The following is a 27,122-nucleotide window of genomic DNA, read 5'->3' as shown; positions in this document are numbered from 1 at the left end:
AAGGGAGATTTTAGGGAGATGGGAACATTTAAACCAAAACCAAGACGGACATGGGCCTGAAATATAGATGAAGATGATCCAAGTGTGTAAAAAGATGTGAACCAATGAGGACTCAGAGTTCCTGGGTGTGGAACAATGCCCTGATTTCCTCCCCATTGCACAGAGCAGCTTGTATCCAGCCCCTACCACTTCGACGCAGCTCCTTTGGATTGTGGCTGGTGCATTAGTCAGCCTTGTATCCAGAGAGAACCAAGGGGCAAGAATAAGGGGAGGAGAAAGACATTTGCTTTGAAAAACCCTGGGCAGCCAAAGAGGTCTACCCCTTCAGGCCTCGCTCTAGACATTGGGGAGCCACTTGAGCATACCCCTTAAGAGGAAAAATTAGAGGCCACTGAGATTGGGAGGGCAGAGCAGCCATCCCACTAGAGCAACCAGAAATCCTGAGGTTTGAGAGACTTTACATCCTGTTCAGAGCACCCAGGAGAACCACAGGAGATGGCTCTCTGCTGTAGAACATCATTACTTTGGGATTCTGTAGCTACATCGCATGGCGAGGCAACAGCCCTTTGGATAGAACACAGAGCCTTTCCTCTAGGTCATGATCACCAGTCTTCTTGGGATGAGCTAGACCTGGAGACTCTATTTCCACACCTGGGTCAGAGCAGCAGGGTGGGGAGCAGTGTTGCTCGCAGCTGGTATGGTGGTGGCAGTGAAGAAAAGGATTCTCAGGGACAAAGAGAGGTCCTGTAGCCCCTTGCCATATGGAGATTTTCACTTCTTGGCTAACTTTAGAGAATGATGGTGCCAACATCATTGATTCTGACCAAATGGATTTTCACAACTGGTCTAGGAGAGGACCTTGGGATTCAATGATATATGAGTAGTGCAATTGCTGTAAACCCCACAAGGGCAGAAAAAATGTTTGCCTTGCTTCCCATTTTATCTCTAGTGCCAAATACAGTACCTGTTACACAGTAGGAATTTTATTACTAGCTGGTGAACAAACTAATAAGTGAATCTTATATCAGCTTTGAATATAACTAAAAACAATATTTATGAATGAATAAATGCATTAAAATGAACATTCACTTTAGAGATATACAAGTCGTTTTAGGTGGTTAATTAGAGATTATCATTTACTTACTTGGAAAAATAGGTAAATTCTCTAATTACTATATTATTAAGGAGAAAGCAGAGCTACTTTAATGAAGACCCTGACTTGGCATTTCATAGTCAACAAGGCGGTTGGCCAAGTCGAATGTGACTAGGAATGCATTCAGCATTTGAAGAACAAAAGCTTCTCTGGAAGAAATTAATAATCCCTTTGAAAGCATTGCCCACCCACAGGAAGGGAAGTGGGCTGTTACTGGGATTTTGGGTTTTTTTTAGCAGGTGTTGAATACTAACATTGTATAAGTAGCTTTGGTATACATAGAATCGAGCAACAACATGTCTGCTTTAAATCCTGCCAGTCCAACAAAGCAAAGAAAACCAGAGGATAGACTCACCGAGAACAGAATTAATTTGTGCTGGCTACGATCCAAGGAACTTTTGGTAAGCCACTATCGGACTCACACAATAAAGACTTTTTTTTTTTAACCTCCTTTAAAATAACATTTTAAAGCTGAAAAGTCCCTGAGCTAAATCTTTACCACCACATTCCCCACTTTCACTATGCACACACCTACACACCATGTTTCCCCACCACCTTCAAATACAGCAAGACAGGTAGAGAACACAGGAAGCGGAGTCAGTGTCAAAAACATCACTATGCATTTCTGCTTGAAAATGCTAAAGGAAATATGCTTACCAAAAGTTAAATGATTATGATCATAGTAAAACCCTTCCAAGGCCCCTCTGTCTACAGTTTGAGGGAAATAAAATGATGAAAATGGCAAGCCATCTTTTTTTTTTTTTAATTGATTGATTGATTTGAGAGAGAAGAGGGGAGAGAGGGAGAGAGAGAAACATTGGTTTGTTGTTTCACCTATTTATGCATTCTTTGGTTGATTCTTGTATGTGTATGTGTCCAACCAGGGACCAAACCTACAACCTGAGCATATGGGGTCGATGCTGTAACCAACTGAGCTACCCAGCCAGGGCAAGCAAGCCACCTTTAAATAATTAAGCCAAGGAGTTCATCTGCTCTTGCATAATCAATTCTTCAGTAGCCAGGAAAGCTCAAAAAAGACTCAAGATGTAAAATTCCTATGAGGGGAACCCATAGTAGATTGTCAGTTGGCACAGGTTCTGGATCTGGGAGGTCACCTGGGGCAACTCACCTGCTCTTGGGGATTCTCCTATACCTTCTGTAAAATGGGGGTGAATGTCCTACCTTTCTTACAGGGTTATGTGGAGAGCACATAATTTTCAAAGCCTATCCTATACCATTTTAAAAAATAGCTTACACTCAACTTAGTACTCAAAGTCTCCCTAAGCCTGACTCTATTTACACTCCCCATGAACATCATTAAGCTCCAGGCTACCGAACTCCTGCAATTCCCCACACTCACTGAGAATCTCTTTACCTACCTCTCTCCTTTCTTCTCTTGCTAGTCTAGTCATCCTTCCAGACTCAGCTTGCCCATGTCTTATTAGCCATTCCACCTAAACTAGATGCCCCTCTGGTGTTCTCCCAGGCCACCTGACTTCCTGCTGGTAACTGCATCCACCACCTGTCATTGAACACACTATCTTTCAGCCATCTCTATAGTTTTCCCAGTAGACTTTAGGATCCTTGATGGGTAGAGTGTATATTTTATATCAGTATCCCTAGTGCCTAGCACCTTACTTGGGACATAGTAGACATTCAGAAGTGGCCAGATAAATATTATTTCATATCCAAGCCATCTGTGGAACTGTTCTGTTTGTATCACCCACTACTATCTCATAGTTTAGTCTCATCTCAGAAAATTACTCCTTGATGGCGAGACTGCTTCATTTGTAGACAAGCCAACAACAAAAGTCCTTGCATCTTAATGGAAATAAGTAAAATCAATATATATAATAGTGGATTAGTTGAAGTGAATTTGGACTGTGATTTATTTCCCCATTCAACTGCTTCCTTCCCACTCATCGTCTTTGATGTCAACTTGTTTAAATCATTATCCCCTCTCCTCTTTGTCACCACTGACATTAAAGTGTAAAGAAGAAAAATCTCATGTTGGGTTGTATATGTGTCCCACGGTAATCTCCGTAGCCAGTGTGCTTTATGCGTGGATACCCGAACAACCGGCTCGGTTGGGCACATTTTCAGTCACTTATCATGACTGGCTCCACTCTGCAGGGGGAAAGGCTCATTACAAGTGCACCCTGTTGAGATAATATGCTGATGAGACAACTGAGCTAGCTAGTTCCAGCTATTGATATTCTTTTCCAAAATGAGTGAATATAATTTATTGCAAAAAAAAAAGTTGAAAAGGAAATATCCAAAACTTTCAAATGGGTTTAATTACCTTGGTAAGAAACAGTGATGATGATGGAGGAAACCTAAATTGACCAAACCTCACTGGCACAGTCCACTTAGTCAGCCTTGAACTGGGGTTTTTCCTGGACCAACATCTAATCTAGGAGGGGAAAAAAATAAAATAAAATCCAGGCCCATTAAATTTGACCTACAAGACCAAAGCACCATCTAGTGGGGAAAATGAAAAAACACCTGCTTTTGCACAGATCTGCCTTTAAAAACCCAACAGACAAATGTTTTCTTGAATCGCCAGTCTCTCAGTGTCTAGTGAATTTACAAATCCCCCTTTAAATGTATGCTAAAAATTAACTGCAGACTTAAAAAGCAAGAACAAACAACAACTTCTTTTATTATCTCCCAAACCTGTTAACACAAACACGCGGGGCCTCTACATAAATAGAGATGTGTGGGTTGCACAGCATCTGTGTATGACGCTGTTTGCCAAGTATCCTCTTATAGCAGCCAGCATGGCCACGAACAGGGTTCCTGGCCATCTAGACCTTCTCTGGACTTGGTCTGCTCCCTCTCCGTCTCCGGGAAGGTGGGAAGGTCACAATTCTATTTTGTGCCTCAGCATATGGAAAATCAATATGGCAGAAAGGTTAAGAATATGAGCTCCTCACAGACAAACCTGAACTTGAATCCAGCTTCTTCTTTCCTAGTTGTGTGGCCTGTAAGCTAGACATCTCAATTCTAATATCTCAGTTTCCTTTACTGTTCTAAATGGGAATTATAATAACATCTACTTGCTCAGGTAATGATAATATTTACTTGAAAAATCATTTACAAAAATCAAACACAAGAACATAACTAACCTGGCATTATATCTAAAATTAGAAAACATCCACAAACATTTTTAAATTGAATTTATTGGGTGATATTAATAAAATTATAGTGGTTTCAGGTATGCAGTTCTATAATATATCCTCTGTATATTGTATCGTGTGTTCACCACCCCAAGTAAAGTCCCTTCCATCACCAGTTACCCCCCTTTACCCTCTTATACCTCCCCCATCCCCGTCCCCTCTGGCAATCACCATACTGTTATCTGTGTCCACGAGTCTTTTTTTTTTTCCTTGGATTAATCCTTTAATCTTTCTCACCCAGCCCTCAACCCACTCTCCTCTGACAGCTGTCAGTCTGTTCTCTGTATCCATGGGTCTCTCTCCACTTTGTTAGTTTATTTTGTTCATGAGATTCCACATGTAAGTGAAATCACATGGTGCTTGTCTTTCTCTGCCTGGCTTATGTCACTTAGCACAATATTCTTCAGGTCGTTTTTTTTTACGGCTACGTATTCTGTGGTACCTTGCACAATGGAAAACTATGCAAACATTTATTGAAAGTTCTATTATTCTAGTTATTAACTTAGTCTAATTTCTACCTACTTGTTTTAACAATGCAAACAAAATCCATGAAATGGAATTTCACTAAGTTGGATACACTCTCCCTTTTAGACTATGTAATTATTTAAAGTAGTCACCTAATATATTTCAACAAACAACCTTCAGAATTGTGTTATCAATCTAGGAATGATTTATACTCCAGCAGGTGCTGGGTAAACTCCTCCAAGAACAGCATGTGTGATGTGGAGATGTGACTCAAACAGTGGTTGGGTGGTTGGGTGGTTGGGTGGTTGGGTAGGTGGGTGGGTGGGTGGGTAGGTAGGAGGTCGATTTGCTTTATGGCACAAAACCCATCTCTGAACTGAAATGAAAAGAGAGGACAACAGTATTCCTAAGTGACCATGCCTAAATCCACAGCCAATGTGCTTCTTCAATTTCATTTTCCCTAGCTGGATTTAGAGACTACCTGGAACCAATCAAGCGATGTACAACACACGATAAAAATGAAGCATTTAAATGGATCCACCTAAATGAAGGAGTTAATATTATAAATTCTGAATGCCTACTTTTTATTTTCCAAATTGCCCTATACTGAGAATAGGATTATTTTTTCCAATGATACGTATGCATCAGTGACCTTAGGGTATCTGTGCATTTGAGTTGGAGGAAGAAAGAGTCTTTCTCCATTAGCCAGAGAAGGACAGGTGACAACATGGGACTATCTCACAGCTTCATCTCATTTGCTGGCTTACATCATTCCCTTGCAAAAACAAAGCCTTCGTTTCATTTCAAGGCAGAAGACATTTATAGGATGGTGAGTTCACTCACCATCAGCATTTATAACAGAGACAGATGGTTGAACTGGTCACCTGTCTTGCAGAAATTATTTAAGCGGGGGAAAAAGACAGAGACAGAAAAGTCTGTGTCTGTGTGTGTGTTTTCTAATAACCACAAGCCACTCTTTTTTGTCTGTTTACAAGGTGAATTTAAATTGCAGCAGGAGAGAAAGAAAAGGAAGAAAAACAGAGTTTTTACTACTCTCCTAACTGGAGATGGATGATATGAAATATCCCATTTGATCTTAATGGATGATACCTGCTCCGTGTGCTGGAAAATAAGTAACCTCCCCTCAAAAGCACCTCCCTCTAGGCTTCAGGAAGAAAGAGAGGGCTCTCTGCTGTCCAGACCTGACATTGGATTTAATTGTGCATAGAGTAAGGAGTCCCTGGGGTTTAGCATCATGCTAGCTCTGAACCCCAGAACCCATGGCCAGTGACTGAGCTTGGCCCTGAACGTTAAGTAAAGACAACCAAGGAGGAGAGTCTCTTGCTTTTGAACATCCCTTTGGTTATATTTTCAATTCAGATCTACATATGCAATTACTGTTTCTTTTTTCTGGAACCTATTTCTCTGTCCATGTTGTTCTCAAATCAAGTGTTACTAACAGGGGTGCCTTTTGAGATATTGATGATTTTCCCCTGGGGCTGATGAAGGGTATAAACCAATACTTGGTAAGCACTTCAAGCATCCTTTCCTAATGCTATTTAAACAAGTGATTTCCCAGGAACAAGCTGGAAGGAGGGAACACAGAAGACCCGAGCAGCTTAGGACAGCACTGCGGAGGGCCTCACATCTCTTTCCTGCAGATATCATCACTCATACCACCTAATATGAAGAGCAGTGGGAAAATTTTCAGATTCAATGCAGTCAGAAGAATGTAAACCTCAGGAGCTTCCTTCTGTACATCATTTTTTGGAGGGGCAGGGAGGTCTGAACTAGTAAGATTATAGCAATTGTAATTTTTTAAAGAAAAGGAACCTGTAGTTCTTAAGTTGGATGGTAAGTGCCTGAGTGTTTGTTATTTTTACACTTTATCCACATTAACATATTATAAATACTATTTGTATGTGTTCAATAGTTAATAAAAACATGAAAAGTCTTTTTTAAAATTAAAAAGTAAATTACAGCCTTCGGCAATGGTGGCAAGAAGCTAACACTTCATAAGGATGGGGAACCCAGAGTGTTGAACATTTCCTGTATCTTCTGTATGCTTAAAATCTGTCACTATTTTAAGGTTAAGTTGGGTTTTTTAAAAAAATCTTCTGCTCTTTGTCATTCTACATTGGTTTTAGGGAACAAGCTTTAACAGTGTTGATTCTTAGAAATAATTTTCTAATTTCCTCAAAGGGAGATAGTTTCTATCTTGAGCCTCCCAAATACTGAGTAACTCTCTTCTGCGGATATCTAGCCAATTTACAGAACAGTGGAAAGGTTTATTTCCCAAATGGTAAAATAAAATCAGAGAGAATCTGAGTGACCTTGGGTTGTCCTGCTTTAGCGACTTGACAGAGACCAACCTTTCTAAACCAAGGAACCTGAAAATCATAGGATTAAGAGAGAAGCAAACAGCGGCCGACCCTACACCCAGCTTCTTGGGGGTGGTATATGCTCATGATTTATCATTTTCTCCCATTGAATCCTATTATCAACACATATGTTTTGTTTTTCTGTTGTCTTTTAAAGAAATTCCAAGGCTTGTTTTTGAGAGACAACCCTAAGCATGTCACATGGTTGAATTTTACCCAACATCACACTTTAAAGATTCTCCTCAATACCAACAATTGACAGAAAAGTCTTTGAACTGGAAGCAATAAATGAAGCAATCACGTAGTGAAGAAATGGAGATCCATGTTTCGATGTGCACGGCCTGAGCAAAACTGTGAGAACACAGTAGCACATCTGCATGTGTTACAAGTGCCTGAATAATTCTCCCACCAAACTGCAAAAATAAAACCCTAAAATATTTGATGCACCCCTTGTCTTTGCTACATGAACTTTTTTGACCTGAATTCTGCAAGATTTTTGTTAAGTATATCAAAAAATCCTTCTGATGCAGGGGAGGTGAACAACATACTCTAAATATTCAGTGTGTCTTTTTGAAAAAGGAAAAACTGCACACATTTCCAACGGAGCTGGGAAATAACAGTTTTGAATGCTTCATGCATTTCAGCTCAGCAGTAGGGAGCTGGGGGAAGATTGGGGGGCGGAAGAGTCAGAGTCCCTGGTAGTTCCATCAGCCAGACGCCTGCAGCCGGGGGCAGCAGCAGACTTCGCTGACCGCAATTTCTCCCCCACCAGGGAAAACGATGAACTTGGAGTGAACTTGTCCCTAGCCGTCCACAAGCAAGGATATTAACATTATAATTTAATGAGAGAGGCCATTAACAGTTCATTCCATTGGAAATCGTGCAGTGGACATTTTTTTAAACCACTGGATGTCTGAAATACCATGTACCGATTGAGCAACAGAGAGAAAGGCTTGAACATGAGAATAGGATTTTAAAAAATCTTTAATTGTAAAAACAAAAAACAAAGTTAAGGCTAAAAGGAATAATAAAAGCTTATAAAATGACAAATGGAGTAGATATCTGAAGCGTTTGATATTACGCAAAACACTGCTCAGAAATATTGGCTAAGGATCACTGGCTAGAGATCTAATAGTCGGGACCCCAGATTCTTGCTCTCTGCTCATTAGCTGAGTGGCCTTGGAAAAGTCAACGCTTCCTTTTGAGCCTTATTTTTTATATGTAAAATGAGAGATATTTGAGGTATTTCTTTATAAGTGAAAAAATAACAAGTTATTTATTAACCAATACTAATGAATATGTTTTATAAAGTAATGGTTTTGTGCCTTGTATGGCCCATTATAATAGTGTGATCCACCCTAAATTTTTCCAAAGCTTTCAGTTATCATCATCACTACCTTTAACTGTATCTAATGTTTATAAGTTCATCATAAGTTGATTGAACGACTATTATCTGTCAGGTTCTACATAAAATACTGGGAATATAAAGATAAATACAGTCCTGTGCCCACTCTACAAAACTCACAGCACGTAGTGAGCCGGAGTGGTGAACAGATACTTCTGTGACAGGCACTATAAAGGAGAAACAGTTTCTGAGAGGAAAAGAGGGAGGAAACCACTGTTTTTCAGCGACTCACACTATGGATATCAATATGCAAGGATAAAACAATCACACAGCTCAGATCCACATTTCCAAAAATCATACATGGACAAGCATGCTGTGTAAACATGTAAAATCTACACCAATATTCACCCAATACAAGGCCCCACCACACATATATAGATGGACAAGATATGGAGGGTTGGCCAAAGTACAGGAGAATTTAGGGCACCTTTGAGAAAGACAGTTTTCCCACTGGCACTTAGGTTTAAGTCAGTCTTCCAAGACTCGAAATGGAAAACTATGTTTGGAGAAAATTCCTGGAAAGTCTTCATTGCCATGCTACAGGGATTTGAGGTGTTTAAACATAAACACAAAATGCATGAAGGGAGGCCCTCAGCAGCTAGCTCCTAGTGGGTGAATTTAATTAGCACAGTGAAGGACAGAACATCACTGAATACGAGAGGGAATGGTCAGAGTTCAGAGCCAAAGACCGATGGCCACGAACAGGGACGCACTGAGGGCGCTGCTCGGGTAAGCGGGTAGGGATCTGCTGGGACCAAGCGCCAAGTGCCCGTGCTCCCCAGCACAGGGCCGCGGAGCCGCCTGGAGAGGGGTTACCTTAGGGCGCAGGTAGGGCAGCCAGGTCACGAGGCAAGGGCTGCGGGGGGCTGCTGGGAGTGTCCTTCAGATTTCCGATGAGAAACTCCAGGTGACGTATGGAGGCGAGTGAAACCTGTAAGACCACGGAGGGTAGAAAGCAGAGCCAGGAGGTAGGAGGTAGGAGAGAGGTGAAAACTTAGGGAGCAGTTAACAGCAAAGGAAACACTCTTTGCTGGATGAGCAGGCTTTTGAGGAAGTCGGGTTACTGGGCAAAAACCATAACAGGGCCACTGAAGTCACCACGACAATGCAAAGGATGGAGTGAGACGAAGGCTATGAGTCAGGAACTCAGTTTAGAAAGCTCTTCCCATCCCAAGGGTCAGGAGATGCTGATGGCAAGGATGGGGAAATAGCATAAAGGACACGTGGACCTTAAAAGAAGAGATCACAGAACGACGATTGTGAAGTGTGCTCTGATTCCAGGAATAAAGGAATTAGAAACCAATTATCCTTCACCGAGGGAGACTTCAAGGGATGTTAGATCAATGCGGCGTATCCAGGTTTCAGGCACAGATGTTGAAGCTATAAGGGAATTTGTTCACATTAAAAAAATACATATGAAACAATAGGCCCATGTGATGGCAATTACTTAATCATTTGTGGCCCATTGGCTTGGCATCCAGTATTTGTCATAAGAAATAAATGCTATTTATACAAACACATTTCTAATGTACAAAGGCCCAGAAGTAAATAAATCACACTTCCCTCTGATTAATGTAGTGAATGTAAAGAGAAAAAATCATTCCCCTGTGAGTACACTTTAAAATGAATTTAAATTTCCAACATCTAAATATTCTAACCAAATTCTTAAAACCCTTGTTCTTAGGAACAGAGTCTGGAAGCACCAATTTCTATGTAATTATTCTTAGAAGGGCTTGTTCTTCAGATGGCTGAAATTTCTCTTTCAGGCTCTCTCTCCAGCAGTCCGCCCCCTCTGCCACATTCAGCAGTCACCCTCATCATAGTTCCTCAACTACTGTCACCTTCACAGGTCCCAAAGAGCGAAGAGCATTCTGCTCATTGGAGCCGACCCTCAAATTCGCCATGATTGCGATGTGGCCCAACCCCCCAAGTTTAAGCAGCTGAGGTACACCAGTGTCAAAGCGGAAACGGCGTTCACGGGAGCAGATTACTGACAACCTTCAACACCAAGAGTAGGGCTCGCCCTACAATAAGAGGGATCCACTGAAGGTTCGTGAGCAGAGGGGCCATAAGACAAAGAAAGGAATTTCGGGAAGATGAATCTGGAACCGGCACACAGGACAGATTTCAGAAATAAAAGCAGGGAGGCCAGCAGCAGGGAGCACAGAGCTGCCAAGGGAAGCAGCAGGGGGGTCACTTTATAACGCGCCCCACGCTGCCCTGCTGATTCTCACCAGCGCGGCTTCCACAGAGTTTCCACGCACACTCCTTCCTGCCCTGCTCTGTGTCCTAAGAATCTGCCACCAAAGCATTCCCTGTGACAAGAGATGCAGCAGGAGGAAATATAGCACAATTAGATATTACCTAGGAAACCAAATATAACTAAATGCAAAATGTTGCCCCACACTGGGAAATAGCTGTGAGATTTGGTTAGAGCTGTGTTTATCGTTCATTAACCTTTATATGATAGGAAAACACGCTAAATTAATCCAAATGCAAATTAAATAAGTTCCATGTTGGAAATACATGTGGTGTGTCGTGGGGATTGGAAGGAAGCCTCTACCAACACAGAGTTTGTTTGGGTAAACTCACTTGTTTAAAGATACCCTTCTCCATGTGCGTTTGTTATAAGTCCGGGACAACGGACACGTGTGATGCTGTGTTTGAACCTCAGGCCCGTTTCCAAAGGCCCCCCTGGTGCCAGGGCAGGGATGTGAGCTTTAACTGGATGACACACTCGAGTGCCAGCATGAGGGAGCCATATGGGAACTTAGGTAGAGTGAAGAGACGGGAAGATTGTACTTAAGAATAAATAAATTCCAGAAGACATCCCCCATCTAAATCCTGTTTCAGAGACAAAATCGTACTCCAATTATTGGGTGTTCAGATGGGATCAAGGGACTTTCTGCCAAATACCCTCAAAGGTAGACGGATACCTGCTCTGTGGCCCAGGCTGACACGTTACTTTTACAATGACAGAAATACACAACTTGCCCATTGACTGAGAAACAACCAGAAGTTCACACATGACTCTGCAAGACACAGAATCAAACGTATTTGGATAGAAAAATTATTTCAGAATAACCGAAAAAAACCCTAAAGGAAATTGGTATTTATTTATAGTATGTATATATGGCCATATGCTTATTTTTATTTATATAAACACCTATTTGGTTTTACACGTAAGAACATCAGGGTAAAATTGCAATTTTAGACTTAGTTGAGGGCTGATTACAAAAAGCACCCAATGAATCTACTAGGAAATAATGCCCAAAGCCACATGCTATTATCTCCTACTGATGCTCTTGAGAGTGCTTGCAGAGAGCTTACCAGGATTGGCGAAATTCTCCTGCAGAGATACAAAACTTTTGCAACCCAGGATGTACAAAATTCAAGAAACTGCCTGGTCAGGGTGGCTCAGAGGTTGAGCATCGACCTAGGATCCAGGATATGGTGGTTCGATTCCCGGTCAGGGCACATGCCCGGGTTGCGGGTTCGATTCCTGGTGGGAGCCGTGCAGGAGGCAGCCGATCAATGACTCTCTCATCACTGATGTTTCTATCTCTCCTTCTCCCCTCCTCTCTCTGAAATCAATAAAAGGCATATTTTTAACAAAATCAAGAAACCTTTGTGTTTTACATCTTTTAGTCACAGTCATCGAAGTTGTTCAGTCACGCGGTACTAGTTTTGGTCAACAGAAAACTCAGCAGAAATTGACAAGTGATGGTAAAGTAGAGAGTCCTAGTGTCGCACTAGATCTCTAGGGGACCAGAGCATTACAAGAAATCCCACCCTGGGGAATAAACCACAACGTCGCTTTGGAAGTGGGCACCACAGAAAAACACTGGGATCCAAGTGGCTCCTTCCACATATACATTATAAGGGCGCTCTCCCTCCAACTACAAAACCATTTTACTTGTAACTCCTCAGAAACTGCAAGGCTTTCTGTGAGAAGGAACAAGGGCAGGAGAGAAAAGAAACAGAAAAATCCCAACATTTCCGTTTTCATCTCAAGAAGAAAATTGTATATTGGGATGTTCATTATAATCCCCGAATGCCCCACCGCATTTCTTCCGGCAAGAAAACACCTAGTCCTGGTAGAAACGCTACTGACTTCATGAAAATAACGCTAGGACTTTTGTTCAACTAAGATTTTAAAACTATGCAAAGCTCCGTCATTCACCCAACACATATCTTTTAAACATCCATCATGTGCTTGACACCATGCATATTCCAGAACACGGTCATATAATTGGTAAAATTATGCATGTTTTTCCTATTGCTTTGTGCTGTTATGCATTTTCCTGACTGTCAACAGTGATCGTGCATAATCTTAATTATAAAAAAAAAGTGAGTTAAAACTAAAAGCATAAACAATGCAAGTTCCCCTCATATGTTTCATAGACAGAAATTAAAATAATAAGTCCCCACCAGAGTCTAAAGATCACGATAAGGACAGTCAAGGGCTAAAAGACTCCCTGGTTTAGAAAAACCTCCACTTTCCTAAAGTCTCCAAATGTTTTGTTTGAAAACACTTCTTAATTTCATTTGGCAAAGAGACGTGGATCAGGTGGCAAAGGTCCACAGGATAAAGGTAGGTGAGAAAAGAAACCACAGTTCTAGGTAAAGAAAATAAGAATGGTTCCTGCAAGAGCCAAATCAATCCTGGCACCCACTGGGCTTAATCAAGTGTTATCGGAGGGACCAGAGGGAAAGAGCAATGAGGGACTCATAAAAGAAACTCAGAAGAAGAAAAGCTTAATGGAGAGACAGTCACAGGTATTTAACTAGCTGTGTGCTGCCTTTTTGGCTGTCCAAGGCTCTTTGACTACATAAGGCCCACAACTGGAGTTGAAGGATCTCCCCCCACGACCTCCCACAAAAGGACAGGTCCCAGAATATTCTATACTGCCAAGGCTCTTCTGGGGCTGATGCAAAGCTTAAGATCATCCCTAAGAGGTTATGGCTTAAAACACAGAACACTGGGTTATGCCCTCCCCCAATCTCAAAGTATAAAGGTAAAGCCAGGCAGAGAAAGACAAACATCACATGAGCTCACTTATATGTAGAATATATAGAACTTAATAAACTGATGAACAAAACAGATCCAGTGACATGGAAGCATGGATCAGACTGAGGCATCTCAGAGGGAAGGAGGGGGTGGGTGGGTGGGTAGGGAGAGATTAACCAAAGAATTTACATGCATATATGCACAACCCAAGGACACAGACAAGGGTGTGGTGAAGGCCTGAGGCAGGGAGTGGGTGTGGGGGTGAAGGGGTCAATGGGGAGAAAAGGGGACATCTGTAGTATTTTGAACAATAAAAGAAAAAAAAAGAAAGAAATGAGCTGATGTCCACCTCCAGCCTAGATAGTGATAGAGATCAGATCTACCAGCGACCTCAACCAACCATGCAAAGGACACCAAATGCGAAACAACAGCTTACAAGACACTGAGCAGCAGGCGAAGAAGGACAGTGATTGTCCTGAGAGGCCCCCGCCCCCTCGTGTGCTGCCCTGGGAGAAATTCTGCCCCATGCAGCAGGGTGAGAAATCCCAGGCAGACTCCTTCAGACGAGGAGACAGAGCTGAGGTCCAGGATAGCAAGGCCGCTAGCATGCACAGAGGCCTGGATTAATCTTAAAAACATCCCATGGTGCTCGAGAAGATAGAAATAAAAGATCACATACTGTATGATTCCATTTATATGTATTCAAGAACAGGGAAAACTCATGTCTGCTGATGCAAATTCAAACAGTAGTGGCCTTTGAGGGGAGGACCGAGTACAAGGGGCAGAAGAGAATTATATGAGAAGACGGAACTGTCCTCTATCTTAACTGGGATGTTAATGCCCACCCCACCCTCACCCCCTAAAAAAAATCTTCAGGGGGAAACATAAAGGCAGGAAACCAAATTATATTTATTAGCCCTATTTTACGAAAGAAGATAAAGTTGTTTACATCTGTTTTGCCTTTGCATGTAAATGAAAATAAGTGTAGAGGAAAATAAATGTAGGAAATTATAAGTCTGTATTGAAAAATACATTGAGATTGTACCTGTATGTGACTAACAAGGTAATATAAAATTATCTTCTGTGAACCAATAGGCTCTCAGTGGATTACTGCCATCACCATCAATAAGTAACTAGCAAGCACACCAGAAATAAATGGGCTATAATTAAACATAAGCAATAAAAACGGTCTACAAATATAGCGTGCTGAAGATGGCTGAAATGAAATTAGTGAGGCCACAGATTCCAACAACTCATAACCATCCCTGACAAGCGACAGGATCCTGAATTGTGGAGACTATTTCTCCTTGAATCGTGGGTCCAAGTGTCAACCGGGATTTGCAAAAACTAACCTTTTACCTGTGAGTCCTGGTTCATTTTTATGGAGAGTTGTGCAAAACTAAAGCTCCATCATCGATTATTATTTCAATTATAATTGAAAACACTTCTTCATTTCATTTGGCAAAGAGACATGGATCAGGTGGCAAAGGTTGACAGGATAAAGGTAGGTGAGAAAAGAAACCACAATTTTATGTAAAAAAAAAAAAAAGAACAGCTCAGCAAGAGCCAAATCAATCCTGGCACCCACTGAGCTTAATCAAGTGTTATCAGAGGGACCAGAGGGAAAGAGCAATGAGGGACTCATAAAAGAAACTTAGATGAAGAAATGCTTGATGGACCCCTGCTTCCTTGACCAAACAAACTCCCTATGCGTCAGGTGAGTTTTCATTAAGAATCAAAATCCCTATGTGTCCAGTTGAGTTTTCATTAAGCAGTTTCCTTGAGGCGCTCAGAAGACATGGGCAGTCAAAGCCCAAACTTGTTGGTCAGACAAACCTAACTGAATCTTTGTCCCTCAACCTCATAGTTTTGTGACCTTGAGCAAATCACTAGCCATCTCTGTGTGTCACTTCCCTCGTCTGTGAAACAGGGATCATAATAGTATCTACTTTCTTGGGCTGTTTAAATGATAAATGACATCAGGAACTCAGTCAGCACAGTGACTAGCATGCAGTTAAGTGGTTAAAAAATAAAAGGTAATTGTGTACAAGAGAGGCATTCAAGGTAAAAACAGATGTGAAATTAAATAGATCATAATGCTGTTAATAAAAATTATCCAAAACTTAGGAAAAAAATGCGAGGAAAGAGCCCTATGCCCTTTCGATGTCTTATAGAGACACTGTTTAACATGTGCACCCAGAAATATTTAATTCTATAGGAAATGTCCCTGTGTTTGACTCTGATATTTACTGTTAATTGGGACCCCGAGTCTGTGAGATGACTCAGCAACCTGTAGATTTTGTTTGGTAGAGATATAATGTTCATTAGTGAAGATAACACCAAAGCTTAAGGGCTTTTGCCCTCTGAGATATTCACCAGTTTTATATTTAACCTAAATTTGTATTTTAATACTCTTTTAATGTCTATAAATTCTGCTTTTTTTAATCATTTTTATCCTTTTGTTTTCCTCCTTAAGGAGTTAAATTTGACACACATTCATTCTATATTTATGAGAGAGTTGTGTTTTTAACTTTATGCAAATTATATTTGTATAAATCATGGTTCTAATTTTGGAAAATTATATTGAAGAGTAGCTAGTAGTTCTGTAGGGGCTCCTTTGTGCCATGTCCTAAACTTCACAACTATGAATTAAATTTTGAACATCCAGAAGGAAATAGGACTATAAATATCCACATCTGAGAGATACAGAGGAATTAACTTGTCCACGGTATTAAGTGATAGGCTTTCAACACAGGCCATACACTCCACATCAATGGTCTCATTCACTATGCTTTATAATGTATATTAGAATTGCAACAATGTTAAAAACTAGAAATCAGAAAATCTAGGTCAATAGAGAATGAAAATATAAATATTTGGAACATCTGAGGAAATGGGGGATTATTAAGTCTGTTAATTCCACAGTATCTAGAGATATTCTAAATGGCCCCATTTGAGTATTAAGACAAAAATATCTAATGTGTTCAGAATTCCACAACACGATAAAATTAACAACCAAGAACACTGAGCTTCCCTTTCAAACCCTATATTCTTATATAATTTCGTTGTCTGTGAGGACTTGGCAACTCTAGTCTAGTATTTAATGCATATGTTAAACCTTTATTATTTCTAATAATGTAATAGTAGCTAATCTAATAAAAATGTGAGCTTTCATATCAGACATACCTGGGTTCAAGTCCTCACTCAGCTTCTTCCTCAGTGACCTCCTTTCCATTGTTAAAATCAGGACAATAGTAGCACAGTATTTCTTAAAGACTTGGGGGTGATTAAAGGGATGGCATCTTTATAAAGGCCCTAGTAGAGTGTCAGCAACATCATAAAAACTTGACAAGTGTCTAATATTATTAATTATAATAAAAACTATCACTACTCCTAATTATTTAGTACCTATCACACTCCTGTGCTATATTAGAGCTTTAAAAGGCCAAGCAGCTCATTCAATTTCACAGTGTTGAAGTCAGGATTGGCACTGAAAGCAGTTTGGTTCTAAAGCCAATCGACTTAATGACTACGCTATGATATCTTTTATAATTTAATCACATATATACGTTATATATCGACCTAAAAACTTGGTTCAATATAAATAAATATCCAAGATTAATGTCCACCGATGATTCAATGAAACGAATCAACATTTGGACCCTATCAGGCCACATTCGAGACTCGGCAATAGATTCAACGCGGGGGATTCTTACTGAGCACCGTAATGTGCATTCTACTGAAGGAGATTCGGATATCTGACAATGCTTTTTACCGCTTGAAAAATGCATGTCATACGATGTTAAAATAAAGCAGCGCACAAATTTTACAGAGTGTGATCTTCACCGTACAAATGCTTAGAATAAGTGGAAGGAAACAGCAAGCACGTCAGCAGTAGCTGCCGTGCCTTTCTCTCTGCTCACTGGAATGCGGTCTCTCCTTCCCAGCCCTCTTCCCGACCATATTTGCTTAGGGGGTTCTTACTACTCTTTCAGGGCTCATTTGCCAGTGAAAACTTTCCTACTAACAGAAGCTCTTCTTCATGAGTCTCCACCGCAGAGACAGTTGACATCATCTACTTTACGACTCCCTGCTGTATATGCTCCTACTTCTCCTGAAGCACTTCCATACGTGTCCCCCCCATGAGACTGTAACGTCTTCAAGAACAGGACTGTATCTTATTCTGCTCATATCTTTAAATAAGAAATGTCTGGTGAGCCAATGAATAAATGAGAAAGTGTGTCCTAAGTAACAAACAACTGTCTTAATAGTGAACTTCTCAGATGTGGCCTATTTACTGGACAGGCAGAGCTTGAAAAGAGAGGCAGGAAATAAACACATAACCAAAAGCGGGGACATCTGACAGAATGATACCCTTGGAAATCGCTGCTATACAAATAGGGCTCGTGACATAATGCCAGTGGCCCTTCACGAACACAGGAGACAGAATGAGCACACGCGTCTGAGCCCTTGTTTGTACCCTAAGTAATGCATACATTGTTTATCTTTTCTGAAGCCTGAATGGGAAATGCGTTTTTAACAGATTTAATCAATACGCCAACCTACATTAAAAAAATAAATAAACCTGCACAATAAATAAAAAGCAAAAGGCCAATCAATAGCCGACAGTGCAGCTTAACAGCCACCCCAGCAGAGAACTGTCTGAAAACACGCTTCACACTCCGCTGTCTGCACGATCCACAGCTGCTTGCTTGTGATGTGTTGCCAGCAAAGGACATCTATTATCACATGCCGGTGGGAACCCAGCAATTTCTCCAGCAAGGGGCCCACGATGTGCACCTGGCAGTGTAGTGCAGGTAACTGGCTGGTGAGGGTGGACTGAGGACCCGCATTTATTCCCTACTCTTCACCCCACAAAGCCATTATAAACACACCCCATTTCTAAATCCAGGAGCGTGATGTGTGTTACGGAGTCACGTGCCACACGCACACTGTTCCACATTTGCTTCTCCAGGGCACAAGCAATAACAAGGTCCCAAAATTATATGCAACTTAAGACAGTTGTCATGAGCATGCTAAACATGCTAAAAAGGGAACCATGGTGGTAAGGATAGATGTGAGGTGTTTCAAATTGCTATTTTCAAAGACTCCCCCACAAATGACAACTCTTCTGTATGTGTGTGGGTATGCACAAGGGAGCTGGGTTTTTGTGCAACATCTTGCTGTTCCGAACGAGAAGGGGACTCAACAGTCGGCTGCCAGGAGGGTGGCACTGCCTCGCTGTATGGAAAAGGGACTCTGGATTTGCATGCTGTGCAATGGATACAACATACTGAAATTTCCCAGATCTCAGTCCTCATTTAAAATACCAATAGGAACCAAATATTAAAAAAACACCCCTATAAGAACCCTTGTAAGGTCCCATTCTTTTGTTATTCTTAAAATGTAACCCCAATATTATGTTAATATTCAGTTGATATTAGCCCTCAGAGAAGCTGGCCCGCTCTGTTTTGAATTTTTCAGAAAAAATACAAGTTTTCTTTGGTGAATGTCACTTGTGTTTCCTTACTGGATCCTACATGAAGTCAAGATTGCTTCTGGGATGATTTTTTCCATGGTAAATGGCCCTAAAAGTCACCTAAAGGAAACTCCCTATGATTTTACCATAACAAGGAATGGAAAGTCGTATAATAAAACTATACAAGACAATTAATAAATCAATTACACTTTAGTTTCCAATCAGATTTTTGTTTCTATCAAATACAAGGGGATCACTCTTATACAAGGCCACCTAATACATGTCATACTGTCATATCGGCTATATCAGCTTTGCATCTATCTTTATAAGAATGAACCTGGAATTCATCCCACTGCCTCCATCAGCCCACCGTACTTTCACAGAGAATGATAAAATAAGTTAAAACCATCCATGTCTGGCCTACTCATGCTAAAGGAGACACGGTTCTTAAATGTAAACTCTACTCATGGGGGCCACATCCATGTGACAGCAACTCAAAATCGTCAAGCAAGTGCCGAATTTGGCAAACAGGCCAAAAAGACCCACCAAACTTGTAAGTTACAGAACCAATGCTAGAAAAAGGAAGAAGATCTTAAAATGCAAACATGTCTTTAGAAGCTTGCAAGTCACCCCAGATATAATTAGCTTCCCTACAACATGATGGACTGAGGACTTTATTTTGGAAAATATCATAGCCTACCCATTTCCCTGTTGAACAGTTTCCTATTCTTGGATGTGCAATGATAAACTGAGATGTTTTCATTTCCAATAACTGAGGATCAATCGGCTGTCCTGAGAAACAGCTCATAGAAAATGAGAGCTCCAAACCCTATCTCCACCTGGAAAATGCACTTTATCATTAGATTGAGCCTCTAACGAAGTCATGAGGTTCTATGGCAGCATCTTAAGGAACAGGATTTATTTTAGATAGATACAACATTGTACAGAATATACTATTCCCAAGTCTTGGGTGAAGGCCAGATTGCCTCGACGGCACTCCACTTATAACGCCATGCTCCAATTGTTCTAGATCAAAGCCAGGCCACCTGCCGTACCCATGCTACCAAGCAATGGCCTCCCTGCTTCCCTCCATAGCCCTCCTCCTTCACCCTTCTATCCACTCAAGTCATCATCCCCCCTTTCTGCTTTTGCCAGTGACAAACATGAGCCTTTTTTCAACTCTGCTGGTGACACGGAGAGTCGATGCTCAACTCCCAATGCGAGCTAAGCCACCAGGAATTTGCTAACCTAGGAGGCACAGAGAATATCAGAAAGGTGACTTCGTTTTGAACATGTTTGTGAGATAAAGCAGCAAATTACAACTCTAAGAGTTGAGGTTGACACAGAAAATAATTATCTATGATGTAAAGTAGTGAGGCTGATTTTCTAGGTGGAAAAAAACTGATTCTGACGTTAGTTGCAAAAGAGAAGCCCCCCCAATACTTTAAATGTCAGTCATTAGATAAAGATAGATCCATTGCAACCATTAGCCTACCATTTTCATATACTTAGCTGGGTTTCATTAAACGTTTACCCACAGCCCCATGAGCAACAGTAAATGCTTACTGTTTTAAGCAACAACAAAAAAAGTTTACATACAAACTTCATAGCTAGCTCCTATAATCCTGTATATCTGCAATCTATGCCTTCCTCACATTCTGCAGTTAAAATGTCCTTGCTCCCATGTCCACCCAGCCACCCAGCCTCAGAAGCCCTGGTCTGCTCTCCAGAGGGATCTGGGCAAGAGGATTCTTCTAGCAGTTTGGGCTCAGAGGGCTTCCACAATCAAACATTCAACTCCATTGTTTCTGGAATAGAAATATAAAGTACATTATACTAAGCCTGGGTATCTTAGGAGCATTTTTGAAGGAGGAGCATCTACTGCCATGAAAGAAGGCTGACCATCCCCAATCTTCGTCCTAGAGCCTCATTACGGGTAGGCAAAAGCTCAAGTCAAAAGGCGCGATAGTCCTCATGACAGGATCAGAAGCGACCAGGAAAGCTGGCACGGAACCCGCTCAGCTTTTAGCGGAAAGCAATGCCCTCCCTGGCGGACGCAGAGGAGCTGGTCACGGAGAGAAGCGCGTACGTACCTGCCCGAGATGCGCGTATCCATGGCCTCGGCGCCACTTACCTTCCCGCCTGCTCTGCCTGCAGCCGGTTCCTGCTGCGAGTGGTGTGCACGTGGGCGTGCAACGGACTTGTGAGGATAGAAAGGCATTAGGCCACCGTGTAGCGGGGCGTGGGGGGCTTCCTACTGAGTCCTATGCAGACAAATTGAAGGGAAAGGAGAGCATACAGCACAGTTTCCAGGGTGCCCGATGGGTCCGGAGCTGCCTGTCTCAGAGGGCGCGGGGATTTGCAAACCGCAAATATGCAAACAGGACTTCCACTGAGGCCAAACTCTTGGGAAGGGCTACTGATGCCAAAACCTTCCTCGGGGAGGGTGCCCTTTGCATTACAGACAGAGAGGCAACGCTTACACTTAGATCAATGACTATCAAGGACTTTTCTCTCTGCATTGCCCGATTCCTCACTTGTTTCTCCTTCGTGTATCTTAAGCAACTGACAGGCCCATGTGAAGGCAAAAAGCTATGAGAAAAGTGGAAAACAGAACGAGAGACAACCACACACATGGAAAACGCTTAGCAATAAGGAATCAAGGAAAACCAAATAGGCATGGCGGAGATGGCACTGTAGCTGACATCTAATCCCTCGTGGAAAACTATAACGTGGCCATATCGTCTGCTCAGATAACATTGCGCACCTTGTTTATGAAACCAACAGGCCAATGGGCTGAGTTCACATTGTAAAGCAAACTCCTACCATGGGTTTAGGCTGCATTTAGAAAATCAGAAGGTTAGCAGGACACAGGAAGTCAGGGCTTTTTAACACATCTCTTCACAATAAGTAGTTGGGAATTTCAAATGTTTGCTCACCTTTAAGTGGCCATGTTAGGACAATAACATAAAAGGAAGTGGAGACCCAGTTGTAGATCCCACAGAATTAAAGTATCTCCACAGCAGTGCTAGAATCACCTTCATGACATCAGTCTTCTTCTAGACTAAACAGCTATGTGCCTGAAGCATTACTAGTGGACACAGGCTCTCTGCCAATACGAACCAAATACACAGATAGAGACATATAAATATACTCACAAAATAAATATATAAACAGTATATATCTATCTATCTATCTATCTATCTATCTAGATAGATAGATAGATAATCAATAAACTTAGTCAGAGATCAGAGATTCCAGAATCCCTGCATAACATTTGAATGACCTCTGACAATGCTTTAAATGTTTTCTAATTGGAAAACATAATGAGCCCTGAACATTTTCACCCTTTGAAAGGTCTAAGAAGTTCTCTAAATTCAGAATGTTTGAAAAAAGAGCTACTACATTCGTTAAATATACTCTAAATTCTAGGCAGTGCATACAAGAGTCTCAAAAATTGTTATCCAGATGATTTCATTAATGAAAAACAGAACTCCTTCGAACATAAATATTGCCTGAATTGCTTTGTTTGTTTCTCAGTCACAGGTAATCTAGTTGAAAGGGAAAACACTGGAATAAGCAAGTGGGAAAACGTTTAGTGTTGCTGAGCAAGAAATGTCTCTTTGTTCCTCACATAAGAGCACTAGGCCTTTATTCTCCCAAGTTTCTTGAGGAGAAAATTGCTAATGCATCTTTCAGAAGAGACATCATTTTATACAACGTTCCTTAAGGTTTCTCCAAACCTCTGAGCTCTTTGAAAAAATCCAAGCATGAGAAGGCTGTACTCACGGTCATTGCACTGGTTTCCAGAATACGAGGTCATGGAACAGTCGCAGGTGAAGCCCTCCCACTGCTGCATGCAGACCCCCTGGTTGGCGCATGAGTCTTCCTGGCAGGTGGTACTGGGTCCTAGTAAAGCGTAAGAAACAGGGAAGGGAAGAAAAAGCAGAGAGGGAAGCGTTAAAAACTAATCAAATTCAAAGCAATCACTTGAATTTACTATCCTCATGCCCCAAAACATTCAAAGACACAACCACCAAAAATGTCAACTCTGTGTCATGCAACAAGAATTCAGTACATACGAAGGACAACAGAAATACACACGTAGCCACACACTATCAACAGTTACACACAGAGGGGAGGGGGCTGAACATACTGTTCTCTTTTAGGCAGACCCTGAAAAAGAGCCTTGTCTCTACCGTTCAACTAGAAGATCTCACTTGGAGCACGGTCTTTCTAAATGCATAAATGCTAAAGCAGAAAAACACATTCCCGTGGCTCTCATGATATAAGGCACAAAAGTCCCTGAAGTCTACTTTGTTACGTTAAAAAGATGTTTAATGATAATTCAGAGGATGAGACAGCAGCCAACAGGTATGGGTTCTTTGTAGGTAACAAGCACTGGGCCCAACGCACTTTGTCTCTGTTATCTCATTAAGCTCTGCAGTGACTCTAAGAGGTAAGGAAAATGACCACCACTTCACTGAGCCTCAAGCTCTTAACTACATCTGTGGTTTGCAAAGTATAGTCCTCAGACCAGCATCACCTAGGAAGTTGTTAAAAATGCAAATTCTTGGGCCCCACCCCAGACCTGCTACATCAGAGACATTGGGGGAGGCAGAAATCTGTGTTTTCACAAGCTTCTAGGAAATTGTGACAGAGACCAGCATTTGAGAACCAGTGCACTGTTCCGCACTGCCTGCTGCCCTAGGTTCACCCAGGTGCACTCGATCAGAGTGTGTGCACACCAGTGGACACCAAAGAGGATTATTTAAAGTTTGGAATGAAAATATTAGAGATTATACTGATTTTTAAATTATATTTATTATTTTCCTGTGTGTCTTTTATATGCAAGTAACACAACTATAATGATGCATGTATATAAAATTTAAATAAGTATATCTTTCAGGAGGCCTTCTCAAAATCTTTTCTGGATATGAATGAGCACATGAAAAAGTTTGAAAGTCTCTGTCCTTCAGACTGCCATTAAATTCTGTTTTCATGTCAGCAGGGGCCTCTCTTAACCATTCTCTCATTTTCACTTGTTTTGCCTTAATCTTGGGATTAAAGATGAACCTACACTTTTGGAATTACCTGAGCTAATGGGAAATACCTTAATATTCAGAATAACCATGAATTTCCCAGAGAGCCTCAGCAAGGCAGGTGAGCCCTTTGAGTGATCAAACGTATGAGTCAGGATCTGATGCAAAAACAACAACAAAAAACCACTGACAGAGTAAAAATATACCCATTGCAATAAGTGCACATTTCACAAATTCCAAGCTAAGCCTCACGCAGGCACAGGATATTGAAATGTAAGTGTGCGGGTCCTAAGGATGCCTGTTCAGAAGAGATGCATGACTACAAAGGGTTCATCTTCCTGGGGGCAAGACATTTAATATTTATTCATGAAGGGGGAAAGCAGTACAGTCCATCACTCCCAGTACCAAGCTGTTAGGATGTGACATAAGAAAGCTCAGGACAATTCCTAACGCTGGGGGAGCAGCCCTGCTGCTGGGTTTCTGCAGCCGCTGTATGCCATGTGCTTCCCTCATGTGGAGATGAAAGGAGCTACATGGTCATGTTCTCAGTGGGTCTTAAACTTGAGCATTGTGTAGTACAAGGCTCATTAACAATGGCAAATCAGGACAGCTTCCTTCAAAGGATAAAAGCTTCTGTGAAGTCCACAGGGCTCCCTGACCAAACAGCTCTCCCCAGACAATGGGCTGGTAATTCAATTGAACTGAGAATCAGAAACTCATGGAGGGCTTCCCCTTGAAAGGCAGCAGAACAGCAGAAACTTTGGGAAAACACAATAATCCTTTGCATGTTGATTGAATCTGGAGACAAAGGCTTTCCAATGCCTTTCCCTCCCCTCTAACCAAATTTCAACCATCTTCCAAGGACCAGCTCAAATGCCTCCCCCCTAAGAAGCATCGTCCAGGAACTTCAAACAGTTCTCCCTCTTCTTAGTGGCCCTGCACTGCCTGCCTGCCTCATTAACTTCTGCATAGGGTAATGTTCCAGTTAACACTTTATTACACATGCACTGTCCTCGGCGGGAGGATCCTCTAATTGTTTCACGTGGGGTTTTGCGATTTATTCCCCAAGGCCTGAACGCCGCTCGCTGGTGGAAAGTGATAGGCTTCACTGTGTCCTCGCTGCGCCCCGCGCGCTGCCAGCGGCGGGAAAGCTGAGCTGATCGGACTCGCAGCCCCTGATCTGCTGTGTCTTCTGCTTCCAAACCCCGAACGCGGGAGAGTGTCTGTGCTCCTCAAAGTGAGCAATCTGTTCCCTTCCTCAAGGGCTGCTCAGGGATCAAACACAGAGGGATCTGTAGGTTATTTCCAGATTCCACGGGATCTGTTTCACATGCGTTAAAGGGAGCGTGCCGTGTGGAATCGGATAATCCCGAGCACTGGCCACACTGTAATCATCTAAGAACAAGAACGTCAGCGAGGACAGGGGAACCGGCAGCGGCCTCCAATCCAGCTGAGGCGACGCTCGGACCTCCCTTCCAGGCTGAGAGCCTCGGCGCCCGCTTCCTTCTCCAGCCTCCTGCTTGTCCCCAGCTCGCAGTGTCCTGGCCGTCCCTTCCTCACGTTAATTCCTCTCTAACACAGGTCAGCGGCGGCGTGGGGGGGGCCTCTGGAATCATCTGCGCCTCTCCCACGGGGTGGCTGAGCTCTACTCCATTGCAGGACCTCCGCTCTCACACTCCAAGCCCATCCCCACCTTCACAGTCTCTGCCTCTTACTTGGCCACTTCCTGAGATTTTCAAATGGCAGGTTCATTCCCATTCCTTAAGCTTCAGCTCCAAATGGGCTTTCTTCAGACCAGTTTATTTAAAGCAGCCCCCACCAGCATTCACTTACCCTCCACCGTATCTCCCCATTTATTTAACCCACAATCGCATGGCCTGTAAATGCGTTATTTATTAAGTCCTTTATTGCTGCCTCATCCTACTGGATAAAGACATCCAGAATTTCAAAAATAAAATAACTTTTTTGGCTGCTGATTGAGCTGGAAGGCGGGGATTTCACAAAAGTAAACTGAGGCACAGAAGAGTTAGGTGATTATTTGTAAGGTCCCACATGCAAGTAGCAGAGTGAGGTTTCAAACTCAAGCTTGCTAACTCCACAGCTGATCCACCTAACATCTATGGATGTGGGCAAGCCAGAGGGTGGGTGGGTGGGTGGGTGGGTGGGGGTGTGTGTGTGTGTGTGTGTGTGTGTGTGTGTGTGTGTGTGTGTGAGAGAGAGAGAGAGAGAGAGCGCGCGCATGAGAGAGAGAGAGATAGATGACCCTGGTGACCAAGAGCAACTTAAATAGGGTACTTCTAACCTACAGCCAGAGAAAGATTTTAGTGTAATAACGATGTGTTTTTTAACATGAAAAATTTTCAAATGCCATTTCACTTCAAAATTCAATTAAAAATAAACAGGAAGGCCTAGTTTTGTTCAATTATGTGAACAAAAATCTGAATGCATATGTTTATACACATAACAGACATTCCTAAGGACTTAATAATTTTATCTAAAATATTCTTCCAAATCGCCCTAAAATTCCAGATATTCTAAGATAACATAAACCTTTGGAATGACACATTCAGAAAGTGGTATTATTAAGAACTTAAAACTGCACCGAGGCCTTAGGAAAGCCCTGTTTGGGGATAGTGTACACAATTTTTCTATTTGATATATAATCAATCCTCACTAAAGTAGTCACTTATCCTTTTGAGACAAAAATGGTGACTTTTTTTGTATAGTAGGAAAAGTGACAAGGTGACAGAAGTATGCATGAAAAGATGATATAAGTTGTCCCTGATGTTAGGACTTGGATTTCTAACTCCCAATTCTGTCTTTAGTTCACTGGGAAGGATCACATTGTATTTTTCTTTCTTTCTTTTCAGATTATAACTCTGATGGCTGCCTCAAGTTTTCTATCATTCTGCTTGAATGTGAGATTGTTTTGGTCTTTGAGAACTGTCCCAGACAGTCATTTCATGCCTGTTACTGCTGAAATCCACCTTTGCAGTACATGCAAACT

At 41.8% G+C, this 27,122-nt stretch overlaps 1 protein-coding gene across 6 annotated transcripts in view; it reads right to left on the bottom strand.

The window, feature by feature from the left end:
• The window catches only part of NRXN3 (neurexin 3), a gene marked incomplete at both ends in the record, with an annotated part of 1,307,801 nt that overhangs the window by 702,792 nt on the left and 577,887 nt on the right, over positions 1-27,122 (bottom strand). For all 6 annotated transcript variants that reach the window (XM_081139380.1, XM_081139378.1, XM_081139379.1 and 3 more), the window contains one exon: positions 22,863-22,982. In XM_081139380.1, the coding sequence (XP_080995506.1) occupies positions 22,863-22,982 (120 nt within the window). The remainder of the gene's footprint in view (positions 1-22,862; positions 22,983-27,122) is intronic.

This window comes from Miniopterus schreibersii (genome assembly GCF_964146895.1).
Source record: "Miniopterus schreibersii genome assembly, chromosome: 1".
NCBI classification, from domain to species: Eukaryota; Metazoa; Chordata; class Mammalia; order Chiroptera; family Miniopteridae; genus Miniopterus; species Miniopterus schreibersii.
Note: the sequence above shows the minus strand (reverse complement) of the source record. Positions and strands in the feature narration are given on the sequence as shown.